Below are 20,783 nucleotides of genomic sequence, written 5' to 3' on the forward strand. Positions count from 1 at the left end.
ACGATGTGTTTGCTAAGGCTGCGCATATGGGTTGATTTGACTTGCTAGAATTGGGACAAGGCGGTACAAATGTCAATAAAGCGACAATTTATACAAGCTCGCGACGTTATAGTTGTAACATAAACTATACATTTCCATTACCAGATATCAATAAATTGTAACGCAGATCGAGATTTACCCACGCCAGTCAATTAGTTTACATTCAGTTAAGCTGTTTTTTTTTTGAAAAAGGCACTGCTGGTGAGTTAGATAAGACTTATAAGCCTAAAGTAAGTTGTAAATTTTTAAATACCCATTCATGGAGTTTTAGGCAAGCTCCAATAAACAAAGTTTTATCTTTGAGACAAGCGTTCATAACTATGTCTTAAAATATTGCAAGGGGATTGCTTTCTAAAACAACAAATAATCTTTAGTAAAGAAACCAAAAAGCCATTGACGTAAAAGAAAATGGTAAGCACTAAAATAAACTACAGGTAAAATGTTAATTCTTTTTTTGCAACTTTTCAGATATTAATTTGTTATACCAATACCATTTGGACCAACATTTTATTTACTATCCTTACCACTAAATTATTTTAAAAAATCTATATTTTAAAAAAAGCAGCAATACATTTTTTATTCATTTTTTTCAATTTTTCGTTTCTCGTGCAAACAAAAAACTTTGTGGGTTATCTAATTTATTATGCAAAACGGCAAATTAACAAATCGATAAGAGACGAATAAGGGTCAATCTAAGAGCGAATTTTTATAGGTTTACATAAGCATGAAAAAATAATACGTCATTATACGATTAAGTGAATTTGAATGTAAAAAGGACTTTACATCATTCCTTCTACACATACCCGGCGCTTAATTTACCTAAGGGTCAATCAGTTATTATTTTTGATAAGCCGCACAAAGGCCGCCTTGTTTGGTAATCGGTCCCTCAACCGATCATATATGGCTACGAGGTTTATATTCCCAATAGTTTATTCACGATCCATCATACATTAAGAGTTTTTTATATATAAGATTTAAATTTGAAAACCTAAACCAACAGAGAAATCTATTAAGTGGATTTGGTAAAGTATTTTTTTTCTTATGGGAAAAACATTTACAGAAAAAACATAAATCGTCAGCACTTGAAGGGTATTATAATAAGTATTTGGTCTTATGCTTAACATACCAGCCTGCTCTATAGAAAGTTACCCTAATCCCCTTTAAATTTTTAAGGCGCCATAATTTAAAGCAAAGATGTAAAAAAACTGTGTTTTTCTGTGAAACTTTATAAAAATTTGTAAAAAAATTAGTTTTTTTTTAAAATATTTGTAATTGACTTTAAATAAAACTATTAATAAGGGGTTTTTATGTTGTATAAAAATTTATTTAAAATGTAATTTCCTGTAACACATTGAAATCAATAATTTGTCTTCCACCGTAACCAAGCAATGACGTTAAAATTTATTTAATCTTATGATGTTAAAACACGTACGAAATTAATATCCGGCATTCAAAACTCCAATAAAAATATATACAACTATATACATACGCACATAAAGCGTTAGACGTAACATTTATTTTTGGGAAAAAACAATTGAACAGGTGGGCCATACTGACTTTAGGCGACATAATAAAACGCCAAATTTTACTTTTTATAATAGATATAAAATTAAATTAAAATTTGACGTTTGCGCAAGTCTAAAATAAAAAAATATAATGTCCAAATAGGTTACGTAATCTCTAGACGTGTCTAAAAAATTTTGCAAAGCGCGCAATATTTAAAAAAAGAAGGATTTATTTTTACATGCATATGTTGACGTATGCTACAAAGCTCAGATTAGGTTTATATGTTTTGAGAAGTTTAACCTGTGCGAGCTGGTAGTGTTAAAGGCTTATTGTACTACTTAGGTTTTTTTCTTTAATTACGAACGGTAGCGTGTGTGAGAAGGCCAGGTGTTAAGCCTTACACCTGGTTTACACTATTTCACAAAACAAATCCGGGAGCAGTCAGGCTTCGTTGAACATATACTACAAGAAAAAAACGCAATTAAGACCCACGTTTCTTACATTTAAAATAAATTCAAAACGTTCGCCCAATTTCATTAGAAAACATGATTTTTAATAATTATGCATATTGGAAAGGATAATGTAATTCACAGAAAATTTCATCATAATGAACAAACTTTTTTCTCTTATTAGTAATTAATGAAATATACCACTTATAATATTGTGGTTAAATATTAAAAGATGACACTAGGCACTAAATTAAACGATATTTATTAGGCACCCGAGAGATATTTATCAAAAGTAAACAAACACACCCCATTAGCCTGAAGGGCCGGAAAAAATATTAAGTGTATCCCATAAGTAGGTTATTATCTCGTCTTAATTTGTCTTATCTTTAAGTGCTCCAGGTATCTTTATAATATACTTGATAGATATGTGCTTGGTTTGTTTTTAAATAGTAAAATGTCGTGTCAATTTTTAAAGAACATATTTTCAAACTCTATTTTGGCTCATTAAGGATCACATTAGTTGAACATGTTTGCTTTATAATTAGATTATTTGTTGTTCGAAAAAAGGTAATTAAACAAATTAAATGGATTCAATTTTAACATTCTGTTATGCTTTGCACATATAAATTGACCTTTAGAACTGTATTAATGTTTGTTAATATTTAGATAAGTGCTACATATGCATTATATTTACCGCGCCTTAAAATTTATGAATTGCTTGAAATATTAAAATGTCAACTTTATACCCTTACCTAAGAGGATTTATAATACAGAGACACAGTATGTGGTCTATTAAATAGTCATAAATTTGACATTTATTTGTGGACTTTGTGGTAACCAATAAACGTAGTTGACGCGTTATAAAAACCGAGATCCTAAGTCAGTTTGGCATAGTTGCAAATCATCATAATTCGTTAACTAAACGTCGCGATAATAAAAATCGTAAGATAAACCAAATCTTTATTTCAAGAAAAAACAGGGGTTGATTTTGGTTCGCCGCAGTGCTGAATTGAAGTGTATCGTCAAACGTTAGTTCGTGCCATTACTGAGTTTTTTCTCCTTGAAATTTCCAAACCAATAAATACTTCGCTATCGTTGTGTATGCTTACCTACCTGAGCTAGCACAAGCGCAAATATGCTTTGCGATAATTTAAAATTGCGCTGTGATAAACTTGTGGAGCACTCGATTTGTTGTCACATATTAACCCGAATATTCTAGCTTCGAATTACTTTACGAGTTAGTATGTCGATATTATTAAAATTTAAAGTTTACACGGCGCTGAAGCCATAGTAAATATTTGGCAAATTTAGTGTTGATAAGCTTTACTTGATTCAATTACCACTAAAACAGCGAATCTCTTAGAATTAAAACAATAAAACTTTAATTTATTTGGATAAATACCGACCCTAGCTTAACATAATAGTATATATTTTATTGGCTTTATCCGAAATGGCAGGTATTTGCCAATAACGGACCCTGTCAATCAAACAGTCTCGGTTCCATTGTGTTATAGGAATTTCGCTAAGGGTCGAAAGGTCTATTTTGGGCAGAAGTGTAATGGATTAACCCTTCTTGCAAACACGATAAGGCCACGCCATGCTGGTCAGCTTTATGTGCTTTGTATATCAACCGAATCGAACTTTACATGCCTGGGTTAATATCAATGATAAACATGTCCGTCCAGGCCTTAATTTGCGTGCAATTTTAATGAGTCTGAAATTGTAATTTTATTTAATTCCGTCAAAAAAACCTTCCCTACTTTTTATTAAAAAATAAAAGATTTCTTTGTAAGGACTAAAAAAATTTTAGTAGATAGATAACCCTTTATTTATCAGATTGTTGGGTAAAACAACATCACCCACACAAAATCAATTGTCGAAATTCATTGTTATTTTGTTTAAGTCAAAACACACAGCAGTATTGCCCGTATCCGTGATCCAATCTTAGATACAGCCCAACAATATAATACGATGCTAGAACGCATCTTATTCAATAATGCCTTATCGATATAATACAACAAGCCAACTTCTAAAATCAATATTTTCATGGTGAGTCTTGAAATAGCAGAGTTCTTTTTTGTCACAAGTACCTGCGGAGGCCTATAGTCTGGACTATCGTTTAATAAAGGATCATTGATAATTTATCACAATTCAGAACCATTATTTTAATGTTTCCCTACCGGAAAGGTGGATGAAATAAAAAGAAATGCTCGAGTTTTGAAAACTTTCGCTGTTTTTTTTAATAATATAAATTTTATTCAGACTCGCGCTTTTTAAATACGAAAACAAAAATTGTATTGTAGGGTTGTGTTTTTTTAACTTACATAGATTATTAATAGAACTATGTAAACTTTGTTGTAGATTTTTCATGTCACGGAAACTATGTTTGTGTTGGGGTTTGTTGTTTAACTTGGATTTAAGATAAAATTTTAAAGGAAATTCAAACAAAAAATACAAAAAAAATTAAAAACACGTTTTCTAAAATTAGCAAAACATTTTTTTCATGTAATTAATTAAAAAAATAATTATGTATGACATTTTTTTAATGGCAATAACAAATAAAATTATTGGTTTATTGTGTTTATCTATGCTTTTACAGCGGTAAATTCCATAAATATTTGCATATTGTAAACGCCCAATTAAATAAAAATATTTTTCCAATTTTCAGAGCAAATGGGATCGAGCTCAGTAAACAAAAAATAAATTTCAAAATAAAAGTACAAGCGCTATCATACACTCGGGCGTTAAAATTTTCACCTCTACGTCAAAGAGAAGCGAAATAAACAAGTCCTAATGTTTTGTTTTGGTTTGCACGATTTAACATTAAAAGCGAACGTGCTAATATTTAGTCGCGTAATTGATCAACGTTTGTTTGAAGATACGCTCTAAGTCAATTGTTTGGATTAGATTTAAAAAGTCCTTTCATTATCGTCCGCTAGGCGCCGCAATAAGCCTTAATTTGTGACGTAAACAAATTTGTTTTACGCTGTACGCATGGCTTGTTACGTTGTTGAAGTATACGATATCACGTTACAAAGCAATAATGCAGTTCTGCTATAGGCTAAGTTAGGCCTGTACTTAACCATAGTTTTTGCTGTAAAATTCGTTAAGGTTGTGACACTAATAGCATCGATGCGTTTCCGAGCTTACATACAACTTACTCGCCTTCCTTAAAAGCAGAATTTCTTCACGATAGTTGTGTACGGTAAGCTACGGCAAGTCGAACACTCAAAAGCAGGCCAACAACACATTTGCATGCGTTCAGCCTATCTGTATAATGTAACATACTTTTTTCTGGTTTACAACTCTTTAAAAATAATGTTATTAGAGTATTGGTTAGAAGGCAGTTATTTATATAGTAGGGTAGTGCTGTGTATTACATGTAATAAAAAAAAATTAGGGGATGTTTACATGAGAGTAAAAGATAAATGATTACGTACCAACTTTTATAGAAGATAAAATTCAAATTTAACAAGTAATAATAAAAATCAAACATAAAAGTTTTGTTTTTTTGTATACTATTAAATTTAATTTTTTTTCTTTGAATAATAAAGTAACAATTTATTAAACAAAAAACGGTTCATAGTAAAGAGATTTATCTCTCTATAAACAATAAGTTTATATCGCTATTTTACTACGAGGAAAGATAAGCCCGTAAAAAATTTAGAATAAATAGGAGAGTCACCTTTTCCCAAACCAAGAGAAGAAAAATCGAAACGAGAAAATGGATTAAATGTTTAGCCAGACTGTTCATTAGGTAAGTTTAACTCGACGTAAAGCTCATATTAGACGCAGCAGTTTATAAAGAGGTGTCGTATATGTACGCATCAGACTTGGCGTTGTAAAAATTCAAAATAATTATATGAATGTTTGTGTGCACAATCGGATAACAGCGAATTAGTACTTATGAGCTATAGTGAACTGAAGGCAAAACTAATCATATAATCGCACTCAGTCAAGTGTAATTACATGGTAACTAACTAGCAATTATGACAGCCCTTTAGTATGCTAATTAGCTAGCTTTGATATGTTTAAAATAGCAATCAGTTTTGCTATCAATCCAACCTATTGTTTTAAATCTATCTTCATTTTAATGTAATAACTAAATAAAATTAACATGTGATATATATTTATTTTTTTTTAGATTGGCCGCTATAATTAAGGCATGTAACAGTTGATATTAGTATGTAAATTTAAAAGATAAAATAAGGTATAACGATGGAAAAAGAATTGAAATTTATTGACTATTCAATGCACGAAAAGATAATGCTTGCTGAGAGGAATGTCACCAAGGCATATTGCACTTATTTCAAACAAAAACACTCTAATCGAATTAAACTTTCTGGACAAATAAAAAATAACTTAAAACAAAATGAAGCCCACAATGCAATTGAAACCAATCTTGCCTCAATCATTAAGTTCAGCAAGAATTTGACTCGAAAACTCAACTCAAAAATTAAAACAAAATGTACAAACTCATCTCAATTTTACGTTTTACCAATTTATTTTACTGCCTTTTTATTGCTTGTCAGCTTTTTTATTGCCACCCCAGCGAACGCCACTCACGTGGCCGGACAAACGGGTTCATTATCCCGCAAGCGCATGGCATCGAGGCCCAATCCGTTATTGCATAAGGACAGAGAAAAATGCGAGCCGATTGAAGTGCCATTGTGTCAGGGGATCGGGTACAATTACACTGCCATGGCACTCACTCCTGCCAACTTTTTTTATCAATCCGATGCAAGGAAAGCGGTAAGTACCCTAACAACACCTTTTTGAGTGGAATTCAATATTTTAGGTTATTCACACACAAAAAGCGACAGAGCTTTTACGCAGCTCTTGTTAAATCTTTTACTTGTAATTGCACCTAAAGAAATCTTTACACCTATGTTTTAGATATATTTTAAGCTTTATAACATAAGATAGTATGTTCAGATGACCACCTATTTTGCGCTATAGACAGTTGTGGCCTTCTAACAACGCAGGTGGGTTAAAATGACTAGGTACAGTGCGACAATATGTCTGATTGACATACACCGTACACTTAATTCGGAAATGGTGGTCACGTGATTACCATGTTTAATTTTTGGTCTTATTTTTATTTTATTTTGTTCATGGTCAGGTTTTAACATAGTCATCTTAAAAAAATGGCGAATTCTACAAAATAAGTAACACACCAGATTAGTAGAAGTATTTTCAGCTAAACAACTGAATAGTTTAACTGCTTAAACATTTTACTTCGTTAATCTTTTAAAAACATTGTTAAAGACGCGCATTCTGCTTAAAGAACATAAAATTATTCTCAATAAAATAAATGTCAACACATTGATTTGTTTACATTCAACGACAAAAATACGACGAAATTTTAAGTACTCATTACGTGGTTTGTGTCAAATAATCCATCCCATTGTTTAAGAGATCAACATGAACTTGATGGCTGTAACTCGAAACCTCTTACGTTAGAGCTTCCATTTAAAAATAAAATAATTTGTCGTGTAATTATATTAGACTGTGCACACCTGTTTTTTAAAACCCACAAAAAAACTGACAGGCAAAATCCCACGCTAGCAATATAAGATAGTAAGCAACTGCCAATCTAATTTTACGAGATCGTCACTTAATTTTGTTACTCCAATGTCGCTAAATTAAATCAAGTTATTTGTCGCTATATGTGCTCTGTAAATCGAATGACTGTTGTTGCGAAAACAAGTTCAACCGACAAAAAATTTAATTTAAAAATTATTAAAAACGTGTCGACCAAAAACGTTGGTTTCCATTTTGCCCGAAAAAAATAATTAAAAAATGTTTTTTTTATTTTCTAGTAGGTTTTTTTTTTGTAAAAACTTTTAAGCTATAATAAATGAGTTGCAACTTTTTATAAGACGCCTACAAATGTCCATATTTTTTTTACCTTTAAAACATTTATTTTTACTTATTTAAAATTATCAAAACTCTTGATACATTTATGTATATTTAGGGGTGACAATTTTTTTTCTATTTCAGGTGGAACAATTCCGTCGATTATTTCAAGAGAATTGCGCAGAAGAAATGCGACTTTTAACCTGCCTTGTATACGTTCCCGTGTGCATGCCTGACTATACCAAGTTTCTACCACCATGCAGGTTCTACATAATAAAAATAAAAAATATTATCGTAATATGCGCCATTTGTCATTTTTTATAAATACAAAACCTCCACATTTTGTTACTACTTTCGGAGACTAAGATGTTTCTGTAATTGTAAACAAATATACATTAATTTCACATGACACCTTAATTTAATTACGCAACTTGTATTTCAATTGAAGTAAATTTACGCAGGTTTATTTGCGAGGCAGCAAGGCGAGGCTGCGAGCCTCTTATCATGAAATACGACTACAAGTGGCCCGACCAGTTTCGCTGCAACCGGTTCCCGGTTTACAACAAGGAGAACCCGATGTGCATGCATTTTAACCGGACCCGGCCCGAAAATACGGTCCTGCCCAGTACCGTGTCCCGGCCACCTAAGAAAGACGGGAGCAGAACCCCGAAATTACCCGGAAAAGGTAGCGTTAATCCCGGCAGATCGCCCGGTACAAGGACTGATTGCAGTTGCACATGCCAGTCACCGATGGTGTCTATAAAGGACAAGCAAAACCCACTTTATGACAAGGTAAGCTTTTAAATCATTTAATAAATGCAATTTAATTTGCAAAGAGAGTTACATATACATATTTAAAGACCCCCAACCTTTAAAACAACATTATAATGCCTAAATATAAAGAACAGCTATTTAGCTTAAAGTGCTAATAGCCCCACTGGCTGCGCTGGAATTCTATTGTTAGTAAGGGTTTTCAGACCTGGTTTTACCACAAACCTCATGCCAAACCCCAATAGCAATATCTTATGTCGTAGCGGTCTAGACTCCATGGGGGTGCTGGTGTGACTGCGTGACCGACGAAAACAAGATTCTTCCACATTGTTTTCTGTAAAGGAAATTTCCACTTATTGACATATTTCTCGTTTTGTTTTTGTACAGAGGGGTGTTAAGTATCGTTATCAGTTTGGCTTTGCTCTAAAATGCCAATTGCATGTAGCGTAACGTCGTTGCGAAATCGAAGTAATTCTAGTCATTAGGCCTACCAAGTGTTATAACTGGGTCTCAACCCTTATAGTGACCCCTACAAAAACAAGCATATTTCCTCGGAGGATATATTATTCAGCCTTATAAGGCAGCCACATCATTTGTTTAGTCATACTGATTGCTACATCAGCAATTTGTTGTTTTACGAAATAACAGGCTGTCAAAAAAGGCCTGATTGTCGAGTATTACGCGTTGCAAAGTACGTCAAAAATTGCCGGATTTCGTAACACAAACCACAAAAGATTTCAGGTTATTTGTTGGCGTGTCATTTCAATTCGAAACAGTTATCTTTATATCTTAATACAAAATAAACTGTTTAACAAAAGCAACAAATTCGGCCTATCTCTCCCAGAAAGAATCCGAACAATGGGATTGTCAGATTTAGTTCATAAATTGCCTAATGCGACCAATTCTCCTTGCGAAAACTAAACGGGGCACAGATCTATCCGCAGATCAAAGCATTGCTTCAAACGTAAGTGACCGAGGAAAAATTTAAATCCCCGAGAACAAAGACAAAGCCCATCCAGTGCAAAGCACAACCGTAGGGGGCCACAAACACCAAAAACTGTCTCGTTAAAAGAGAAATCCGCTGCAAATCAAGACAAATCGCACCAAGTCAACGGCTTAAGTTGTCTTTTAACGCTGCTTTGTATATCTCATCCAAAACTATAATTAGATTATATTTGTTTAATTATCTAAGGTTAGAAAACTAAACTGGATTTGAGAGGTGAAAATATATTTCTATTTTAATTCTTGTGGGCTGTTCAGACAAAGGCAGAAAACTTAACATAAACAGAACATTTTTGTCGGTAATCAAAGAAGAGAGGTTGTTACATTATTGCCGCTTGATTAAGACAAACGACACACTAATTCGTTTCAATTGAGCCTTATCAATCGGTAGCGAAATACGAGTTAGAATTCCCTTCAAATTAGTTGCGGGGAATCAAAACTAGTTTGCCGGGCAAAAACTCCGGACATTGTTTTGCAGCTTGTCTGTGTTCGTTCCGCCACTCGAATTTGATTGGTCGTTCGTCAGCGAGCGGTGATGCGGGACGCGAACTTTGCAATCACGATGTAGGCGCGTAATTTTTACCCCAAACAGAATGGTGGTCTGGGGGTGACAGGGGCTGTTTTTGCGGGCGTGTTTTTGTTTTGCGACCTTGCTTAAACGTCACGGTGGTCCGTGCTAATGAAGTGAGCTTGTATGTTTAAATACAGGCCGCATATCCGTTGTACTCTGGCAAAACCTTAATATACCTATGTAGGTTATATTAAGTCAATTGACATCGATCACGTGAAATAAAAAACTGCCTTGAGATTTTTTTGGTGTATTAACTAAATTGCCATTTGCGGACAACAAATCAATTGTTCTTTTGGTCATAGCAACATTATATCTATAGCCCTTTCTTGTTTAAGTTTCGAACGGTCGCGAATAGTACAAATATTGGGTATAGCGAGTTATACGAAAATGTCAATCACGTCACGCTTTGTAGGGTGTTTGTGTTTACAGTTGTCCGCGTTGACATTCGGAAAACCATCTTTCGTCACCCAATATTTGTTTTATATTTTATAAATTAAAAAGTAAATAAAACAAACACTCTACGTTGATTTTTATAGTATAAAAATTTTTTTTACAAATTTTGTAATAGCTTTTTTGTAATAAATTTATTTAATTGTTTTAATTTTCGTTTGTTAATTTAAAGAATATTGTGTTATGTCAAAAAAATGTTTTAATACTTGTAAATATTAATAGTTGAAAACAAAGAAAGGTTAAACGTAATAATGTAGTGGAGTATTCAGAGGTTAAGTAAGACCTTATCGAGCATACAACAACACGATTAAACACGTAGATAACGCGTCATAAATTTTCAAATAAACAATCTCACGTTCACTAAAACATAACAAAACTTTAAAGTAAGATGTTTGCAAGATTTTAAAGATATTTTTTTAGTTCTGTTAATTTAACATTAATTTATTACTTACAAAAACATACTTAAACATATTTAAAATGTGTGTTTTTACAAGAAAAATTGGTTTGAGTAATTAAACAAAAACTTGCTGTTTTCACGCATTTTAATTGAAACATTGAACTATTTTATTTAATTTTTATTTTATTAATTTTTAATTAAATAGCTGTACGTCGTTAATTAATTTACCATACCAAGTCAGCTCAATCTTGTAGTTAAAGTTGATATACACACTAAGGCGACTTCACCGAATAATTTGATGGTACACCTCACGTCACAGCGTCTCGAATCTTCTGTTTAGTTTATTTTTGATTTAATCTCGGCGTGTTGTTACCCAAAATCGCAACCGACCGTTAGTTTATTTTGCGTCGATTACCTGGTTTTATTCACGGGTTCGCACAGCGAAAAACTAGCACGATTTTAATTGTTATTTGACTACGATAATCGACGGATTTCGAGACCATAAGAAATTGCGTATTCGGTTTAATTCTGTTTACGCACTAGATTATAAGCGGGGATTTACATGACAAGTAATAACCAAACCCTATTTTAAGAAACAACACATTTTTTGCTAAGTAATTAACACGTTAACTAACTTATTGGGAATCGCTCAAGAATGGCTGATTATTTATTTTTATCAAAACATTTATAAGAGTTCGCAGCGCTATTCGTTTAAGTTTAACACTTTGGTAACAACTGTTTTCTTGTTGTCGTGTAAACTTTAATTAGGAATTCCTAACCAGATTTTAATTAATTTTCTTGCAAAATGTTGAGCATGTCAAAACTGCTCGGCGGTCGAGTCACGAAGTTCACAAAATCGAGTTCGAAGCGTAAATACGCAAATTTCCGGCGTAGTACCGTAAACAGTGCCGGGTATTTTGTCATTAATAACAAGCTTAGCGCAAATTAGCGATCTCGTTTTTATTTGTTATTAGGTCGAAGTAAAGTGCACGTCACACCGTGATATATAGGCTGGCTGCGGGCGTAGTTGGACTGAATGTGTTCGCATCAACCGTTAATATAAACCTTTCGCTTGTTTTTAGCAAAGGCTTAACGAGATGACGTTATCAAATCACGTGACGACGAAGCGGTTTGTAAATCTTAAAAATTTGTCTTGTTTGATTTTAGTTAATAAACCCTGTCGTTACGCTATTAGATTCTCCTATTCTAAATGTAAACAGGGTTTGTGCATGTTTTTATGTTTAAGTTACAACAAACTCGCGATTTTATGTTCGCTTAATCCTTTAGGGATAAACAAAAAAATCACGAATTCCCGAAAAGATTCTTATCGAAAATGAACAACCTTATGAAAATTTTTAATTAAATCTCCGTAATTACCAAATTAGCCAAAAATTCGCCATTTATGTACAGTTAAATTCATCGCACACGTTTAGCCTTAAACAAATGTAAGCGCAGCCCGCCTTTTAGTTCAAATTATCGAGGCTCATAAAAACAAGTTTTTTTATGAAATCTGACAGGTGGTTAAGATTTATTATACTGCCTAGAACGCACTTAAACTGTTCTTTTGACTTTTTCCGTAACGTTGACCTTCCATACCACATATTCAACTAAAAACATTGCAAATGCAAAAATCAACAAGTGAAGTAATGAAGGTAGTAAAGAAAAAGAATTTTTTCGTACACTTTGGTTAAAAATACTCTAAAACGTTTATTGGGGCCACATCTGTTTTACAATACTCTATTATACATATGCATGTGTTAATTAGTTTCTGTTCGTAATGTATGTGCTTGAAGTGGTAAAAGCAATCAAGTTCTATGAAACCAGTTTAAAAAATCTTAGATTAAAAAATTTGCTTGGTTGGCAGTTGCCGGTGGTAAATATTTATAAAATATTACCAAATTACGATGTTCCAAATTACTGGATCCTGGAAAGATTTATGGACTGCAAACTGTCGTTAAAAACAGTTCAAACATTATCTCAGTTGATGTGGAGCCGACTTATAAATATTACTAACGACCTTCTTTGGACAGTTTAATGATGCTGTTTTGAACCTTATGTTATGTTCGAATCAATACCATTCGCTTAATAAATGAACAATATGAAGCTATATGGTTAGTTTACGAATCATATCCAGATTATTGTTTTATTACTATCATTAAAGCAAAAACAAACATCATAAAATAGTTCAACAAATACCCTCCGAATAACATAAAATCAAAGGTTTCTCCAAGGTCAAAAATGTCATGTACAAAACATAGGCGTGGATGGAATGGTTTATATCACATTCACGGGTATTATATCAAGGTTCAGCGCGATGGAGATAATTTTATACCGCGCTATGTAGATAATAGGGATAATCGACGATTAGCGGTGACTATATTTAGCAATTGTGGTTAATTATTGCAATGCGACGCATGCTTTTTAAACAGAAACTGTGTGAATAGTTGTTCAAACGGTTCAAAATTTTTCGATAATTTTTTGATTTAAACTATTTTACACATGCCAAAATGTCGAACACCATCAAAAAATGGGGTTTCAGTGGTTTTTGCTTATTATTTTTAATTTGATAATGTAAATGCCTAAAATTACTAATGTTTTTGGTTGACTTACCAAGTCAAATAGGTTTGACTAATAACTAAATGCTTTCTGACCCACTTTGCTTCTGTATGCCAACTTTAAAATTAGCTGACAACTTTATTATAAGATAGGCACAACAGTCACGCACACTTAACTTTATAGTCGTATTGTCTACAACCTAATATACCAATTTTTACCCTTTTTCGTCTTAAAAGTATTGTATGAATGTCGTTAATGTTTTGTAATTTACAATATGGCATGTTAGGTACAATCATCAACTAAGGTTGCCTAATTAAACGTAATTTTAAATACCCTCATATTCTTATAAATATGTAGAAATCGATACTTTTTGCGAGAACGTATTAAAAAAATTTTAATACCCAATTAAGTTTCTAAAAATATCGCTTTTGTTATTTAAAAAAATCAAAACAAATCAAGATATCGTAAAATAACAGTTCGACGAAATATAACTTTTTTGTTTTGGGAGAGCAAGCAGTTTGGTCAATTAGGATTACATTTTAACCCAGTCTTTCGTTTTGAAACAGTTCGGATATGGCATTGCGCATTTTTAAAATTTTTAACGCAAAAAAGTAAAAAAAAAGTAATTTATCAACATTTGTTTAACGTTATCACGTTTAAAACCACAACGAAATTAAAGTCTTCATGTTTTTTTTGGTAAAACAAATATTTAAAAAAGATATGCTAAAAAAATTGTTACTGTAATATTATCAAAGGTCCAAAAAAAAGATTGTATTTTTCAATTTTCTTGACATTTTAAATACATAAAAAAAAACTATAAAACACCCTTAAAAATATTGAATCCCGAGCAAATTAAGTTGTTTAAATGTTCTGGAGTAAATATTTAGGGCCACATTAACATAGCAGAACTTCATAAAACAACGGCTAACTGAAAAAGATTTTATCTCCGTCGAATTCTGATCGCGGTCTTGTGCCTTAAAGGCGTTTTATATTCCAGTGTTTATGATATGCAGAATAGATAGCGAGATTATATAGACACACTTTTTTAATCATCTATAGAGTCAAACGAGGGGCAGTGGATTACCAATAATTTAATCCGTTACACGGTTTCTAGCGGGGGATAGTTTTAAACAACAAATAAAACTTAATAAAATCAAAGCTATTGGAGTTCGCAAAACTGTATTGTTTGTTTTTTTCTTTTAATTTTGGTGATAATATAGCCATTGTTTTATACGCTCTCCTTCTAAAAATATCAAATATTTCGGTTGCATACTTTTCTAAATGAAGCGTGACGTATAGCCTTGTGACGTAAACAATGCGGTAATATTTCACGAACAAATTTTCCGTGGCAAACGATTGCCAACCAAAAGGCCCCCTACGACGAACATGTTAACAGATTTCGACGGATCAATTTTTTATAAAAATATAATTGTTATGTATTGATAAATGACGAAATCGTTTTGCTTGCCCCGGCTTCGGGGAGTTATTTGTTATGATTTTTGAATAGAATAAAGAAAATCAGTCGTCGGCTGCCGTCGACAAATTTTCCTTAATAATACAAAAGTGCTTTCATCGAATTTCCTCTTTCGACAAATTGGAGCGTTTAAGTAATCAGGCACATGCTGGTATTTACTTTTGGATTAACAAGATTTTTTCCAGTGCGTCAATCTCTATACGAGAACGATTTTCATAACCTATGAGGCGACGAAACATTACATGTATGTTGTCAAATCAAAAAAACAAAGCTTCCTTGTCAGGCTATGATTGTTATGCACATTACTTTGACAAAATAATAAATGTTGAGCAATTTTTTTGCACAAAACAAAATTCAAACTAACTTATTATTTGCAATCCTTTTTTGTTTAAAAAAACAAACATGTTGAATTTTTCTCAATAAGCTTCAACCGTATTTCGAATTGTTTAAGAACAAATTTAAGTTGATCTGTTTTTTGAACCCCGTTGACAGCTTCTCTTAACTAAACCACCGAAAATAACCCCCTAATCCACCAGTTCTAAACAGGGAGCACTTTCGCGAGAAAGCGAGGCAAAAGTCTTTGACCCAAACTAACTAATGACGTCACGGTGCGTTTCATTTTAGCCAGGATTGCATTTTGTTTTCGACATTTCATCGTTCCGTTATTGCATTGTTTACAGTAAAAATGACAAGGTTCAAATATTCAACCACATGGTGTTAAAAACATGTTTTTAAAAACAGAAATACGATTTTTTATAAATTTACATAAATAATTTGTGATGTATATTTACAAATTTACTGTAAAATAAATCTCAAAATATCGATGGCGTACTTTGAAAACGTGTTAGACATTTATCTCATAAAGTTTTTATAATTGTATTTAAATTACTCAAAAGTGTATTTTTATACACTAAAACAACGTGTGAAAAATTGAAAACTAATTTAGAATTTGGGTATTCTTAACGCTACATGACCTTACTTTCTAAAAACCGTTTTTAAGGTGTTTTTTTCCAAAAAAAAAATTCCAAAAACCCTTTTAAAGGTGCCAATCAAAGTTAACGCACGGGAGTTAATGGGTGGATGTTTTTATTGGCCGCCGTGCACTTTTAATTTAATTTACCCGTATCACTCTGTGGACATAGGGTTTATCGGATTAGGGTCTGTCTTGCTTTAGTTGTAACGTTGTTGCTAAACAGTATGGACTAATAATTTGGGTAAATATTCGGTAATAATTTTTAAAGTATTAGATTTCGAGGTCAAAATTTGTAGAACGTTCCTATCTTATTTTGGATTGCATTTTCCCGAAAAAAAAATGTGTGATTTAAATAAAAAATTAAATTCTAAAAATTTTTTTTTTTAGATAAGCACAGGCGGAGTTCGCAACTGCGCCATCCCGTGTCGATCACCTTATTTCCCCGAAGAAAAAATCAAATTCGCTGAATCATGGATTACAGCCTGGGCAGTCGCATGTTTTGTAGTAACGCTTGCAACAGTTAGTACATTTCTTATTGACACGGACAGATTCAAATACCCAGAAAGACCGATCATTTTTCTATCAACTTGCTACATGTTTGTCAGCATCGGGTAAATTTTTACAAGCTCTGGCTCATCATACTTTAATTTAAAATAAATTAGGCTGAACTATGACAAATCAATTTAACAAAATCTTAAGTCTCTTTTCATTTTTTACTGACAAGTAGGTTATTTTTTATATAACCTAAATTTCTTATTTTTTGTTAGTTTTCTAATTCGAGTGGTGGCGGGTCACGAAGCAGTGGCATGTGCTTGGCATTCCGACCACGTGCTTTATCGAACAACTGGGCCCTTCTTATGTAGTGCAGTGTTTTTACTTGTATATTTCTTTGGAATGGCAGCGGCACTATGGTAAACTTCACTAATTTATCATAAAACAGAAATTGAAAAAGAGTTTCATGATTCTAACAAAGTAGAAATTAACTATCCCTTTAAACTTATTTTAACAAATTTGCTTTCAGGTGGGTTATCTTATCGTTGACATGGTTTTTAGCCGCTGGACTGAAGTGGGGTAGTGAAGCAATTGCAAGTTACTCGCAATATTTCCATGCTGCTGCCTGGCTTATACCGGCTCTAAAAAGCATAATGGTAAAAACCATCTTAAAACATTTTACTTATTAGTAGGTAATAGGTAAATCTTTTGGTTTGCCATAAGTTTTTTTATATTGTAACGCTTTTATTCATTACAGGTTTTGGCAATGTCGTCAGTCGACGGTGATGCCCTCTCCGGTATTTGTTACGTTGGCAATCAAGATACTAACAGTTTAAGAGGTTTTGTTTTAGCCCCATTAGTTGTTTATCTTGGCCTTGGAGGTCTCTTTCTACTTCTCGGTTTTGTTAACTTGTTTCGAGTTCGAGACTCAATTAAAAAGGTAAGGATTGGCTTTTACATCAGTGAATTTGAGTTTTAACATTTTGAGTTAAAAATATCTATTAATTTTGACAGGGTGGAAAAAAGACTGACACACTCGATAAACTAATGGGTAGAATCGGTCTGTTTTCCTTGCTATACATGGTTCCATCAGCTGCCCTTGTGGCTTGTCACTTCTACGAGCAACAAAACAGAGAACAGTGGGCTTATGCGTTCAACTGTAAATCTCGGGAGCGATTCGGGTGCAAGTACGTAGCTAATGCGAGACCGGAATTTGCGGTTTACATTGTCAAATACACTATGACCTTGTTAATTGGGGTTACCAACGGGTTCTGGATATGTTCGGGTAAAACTATAAAATCGTGGAAAAGGTTTTATAGCGGAAGTTACCAGTGCCTCTGTGGTCACGTAGGGATCGGTTCCTGGATCCGAAGAAAAGAAAAGGATTCGGATGTCGAATCCTCCGACACCGCCGTTGTAGTGTCATCAAACGGAAAATCTTCGTCATCCTCCGCCGAAAGTGTTATAACAAAGGAGGTTCCAATTAAAACTCCAGGATACGAACGTACGTCCCGCGAAGACACGTCGATAGGCAGAAACCATTCCTCTAGTGGCGGTAGTAGCAAACGATCCTACGACAAAGTTGGTAGAAATTCTGATTATTTATGCACAAATTCCAGAGGCAGAACCAGTACAACGTCATCGAATGAAAAATGCTGTTATCAGACTACAGATTTACAAAGGGGTAACAGCGAAATAACAGAAGAGCAAATAGGCTTGCTTAAGCAAGTAACGCCGTCAAATATGGACGGTATGTTAGCAATACGCCATAGTAGTTGCGATGAAGACACTTGTTCTTTGCCATTTCCGCACGCTTGCCATGCTGTACGAACCAACAACGCGAGCTTGCGACACAATAGTTCTCATTTTAGAGGCTATCCGAGTGGAGAAAACGAAATACAAACTTGCTATGTTGATCGCATTTCCCCGACACCGTCGTTCGACGCAGACGGTGCGATAAATCGAGTTCAGCATATACACCATCACCACCACCATCATCATCCTTCAGGGTCGTCTGCGTGTGTATGCGGATGCCACAAACAGCGGCGACTGCAAAAACATAGACACTCGCCTCATTCTCGCGAAAAAGACTTTTGTTATCCGGACACTCAGCGTAAATTTCGAATAACTCCGCCACCGGTTAAACATCAGCCAACCAGGAGGTAGCTCACTTTTTTATTATTTATTTATGTTTGGTTTTATCGCAGTTGATTTCAGTTAATAAAATAAATTTGTTGAAACAAATAAATCAGGAAGAATGTTAAAATATTGTGAACTTTGTTACGAGGTGTTTTTCATTTTTTGTTTGCGTTTTATGCGTCGAAATAAACTTTGCTAAAAATAAGTAAAGATAAGAAAATAAATGGCAGAGAATAATCAGAAGTCAAGTAGATAAGCATGTTAAGATTTCCTTTAAATTATTTTATTACGATAATGATTTTATCAAAATTTATCAAATAAGGCAGTGCATTTTCATTATTTATTCCAGTAAGAACTTAAACACCATCATTCATTCTTCAAAACTTCGTTTTTTTACACGAGAAGTTTTTCAACACAATTCCTTAGACTATCAATTTGGGATTTAAGTTGAGAACCCTCCTTTGAGGTGATTGACGCAGCAATCACTGGACGAGAAACACCGCAAGCACGACCCAAAGCTGAAAAAAACAATATTACCTTTTATTTCAAGAATTTTACCTAATATCTTAATGCACAATCACAATATATCACATTTACTTGCACCCAAACACAAATCTTTTATTGGAGCTTTATATTACATATTGCCATTGTAAATGTGCAATTTAGTTTTGTGCTACAAGTACCAACCTTGCTTTGATCTAACAAATACATACGGCACATTTTTATCCTCACACAGGAGCGGAAGATGGAGAAGGATTTCCAAAGGTTCTGCATCGGCTGATAAAATAATCAACTCCGAAATCCCACGATTCAATGTTTTAGTAGCTGTTTATTAAATGATTAATAGAATATTTAAATTAAAAAAATGATTTACACTTAATACAAATTTAAAAAGACCACAATTTAAATAAATTTAATCATTTTCTTAAGTGAATTAAAAAAAAACAAGAGCTTGTTTTTTAAATCTAATATAACAACCTTCGTTTGCTCCCTTTCTTAATTGTTTGTAGTTATTACTCTGTTGAACCAAGTCCATAATTGTTTTGGACAAACTGGCATCAGCCAAAGGATAAGCTTTGGCATTAACTTCAGAATCACCATCCTTTGAAAAAACAAAAAAATTGGCCTGATTATACACATGATCTGAAGTAAATGAAAAGGGCCTTATAGCTCAACATTTGGGTTGTTTTTGCCATAATAAATATATATATGACTAAACAATAAGCACTCAGATGGCCCCTGTGCACTGTTTACTCATCCAGTAAATACATCAGATAATTTAGCGGGTGCAACTCATCATTGTGCTAATATTCATCAATAATGTTTCGTTGCAATAAACTTTAAAGCAACCACTTTATTTTTGATAAATGACTATTGAGAGAGAAAGACATAGTCAGTGTGCAAAATGTTATATTTCAATCATAAAAATTATAAAATATATTTTTATTGTTAGTCTGACAATGCAGAAGTTTTTAAAAAAAGGCTTTAAACAATGTGACTTTTGCACCTCTAAAAGATAACAAACAAAAAAAAAACACATTCTAACAACTTTATATTGCTTTCTACAATAAAAGTTGTTAATCACAGAGATTTATCTTAGTTTTGACAAGTTTAATCATGTTCAGATACTTGTATATTGTATATATACAACCTTTTAAGATATCATTGATAAATTTTTATAATAGACAAGGCGTGCAAAACGTTAATTTAAGGCATGCATTCAAAAATTTCGTGCGTGCACGCGGCCTTTCTTTTCCAGACTGGATAACTATTACACCAACAAACAAACCAAATAAAATAAAACCTTACCATCTTTAAAGTTTGATTTTTAAAATCCTCTCTGCTCACTACAATACAGATCACTGCTTCACTGAGGTCCTAAAAAACTATTTTACATTAATAGAAAGTAAAATTTAAACGATATTTTTTGTTGGAGGAAACTGAAATAACAGCACTCTGCAACCCCGTAAGAAAAGGCGTATGGAAGTAAAAGCATGAAAACCGCGTGGAAAATATAACACAGTGTTTCCAGAAAAAAAATAACAAATGTTTGTCCTCATTTGTTACATGGGTTTAGCAAACAAAAATAAGTTTTTTCTATTTTA

General features: G+C 33.0%; 2 protein-coding genes across 2 annotated transcripts; one reads left to right on the plus strand and one right to left on the minus strand.

Moving 5' to 3' along the window:
- Nucleotides 1-6,142: 6,142 nt before the first annotated feature.
- On the plus strand, nucleotides 6,143-18,882 carry LOC145741226 (frizzled-5-like). Its single transcript, XM_082558777.1, has 8 exons — nucleotides 6,143-6,746; nucleotides 7,998-8,116; nucleotides 8,315-8,645; nucleotides 16,435-16,658; nucleotides 16,815-16,958; nucleotides 17,069-17,195; nucleotides 17,297-17,479; nucleotides 17,554-18,882. Exons 1-8 carry the CDS (start codon nucleotides 6,213-6,215, stop codon nucleotides 18,703-18,705), a joined length of 2,814 nt encoding a protein of 937 aa, XP_082414903.1. The 5' UTR covers nucleotides 6,143-6,212; the 3' UTR covers nucleotides 18,706-18,882.
- On the minus strand, nucleotides 18,700-20,665 carry LOC145741228 (NHP2-like protein 1). Its single transcript, XM_082558778.1, has 4 exons — nucleotides 20,488-20,665; nucleotides 19,657-19,780; nucleotides 19,366-19,503; nucleotides 18,700-19,196 (listed from the first exon to the last, which is right to left on the minus strand). Exons 1-4 carry the CDS (start codon nucleotides 20,488-20,490, stop codon nucleotides 19,072-19,074), a joined length of 390 nt encoding a protein of 129 aa, XP_082414904.1. The 5' UTR covers nucleotides 20,491-20,665; the 3' UTR covers nucleotides 18,700-19,071.
- Nucleotides 20,666-20,783: the final 118 nt, after the last annotated feature.

Source organism: Corella eumyota, chromosome 2, assembly GCF_963082875.1.
Source record: "Corella eumyota chromosome 2, kaCorEumy4.1, whole genome shotgun sequence".
Classification (NCBI taxonomy): domain Eukaryota; kingdom Metazoa; phylum Chordata; class Ascidiacea; order Phlebobranchia; family Corellidae; genus Corella; species Corella eumyota.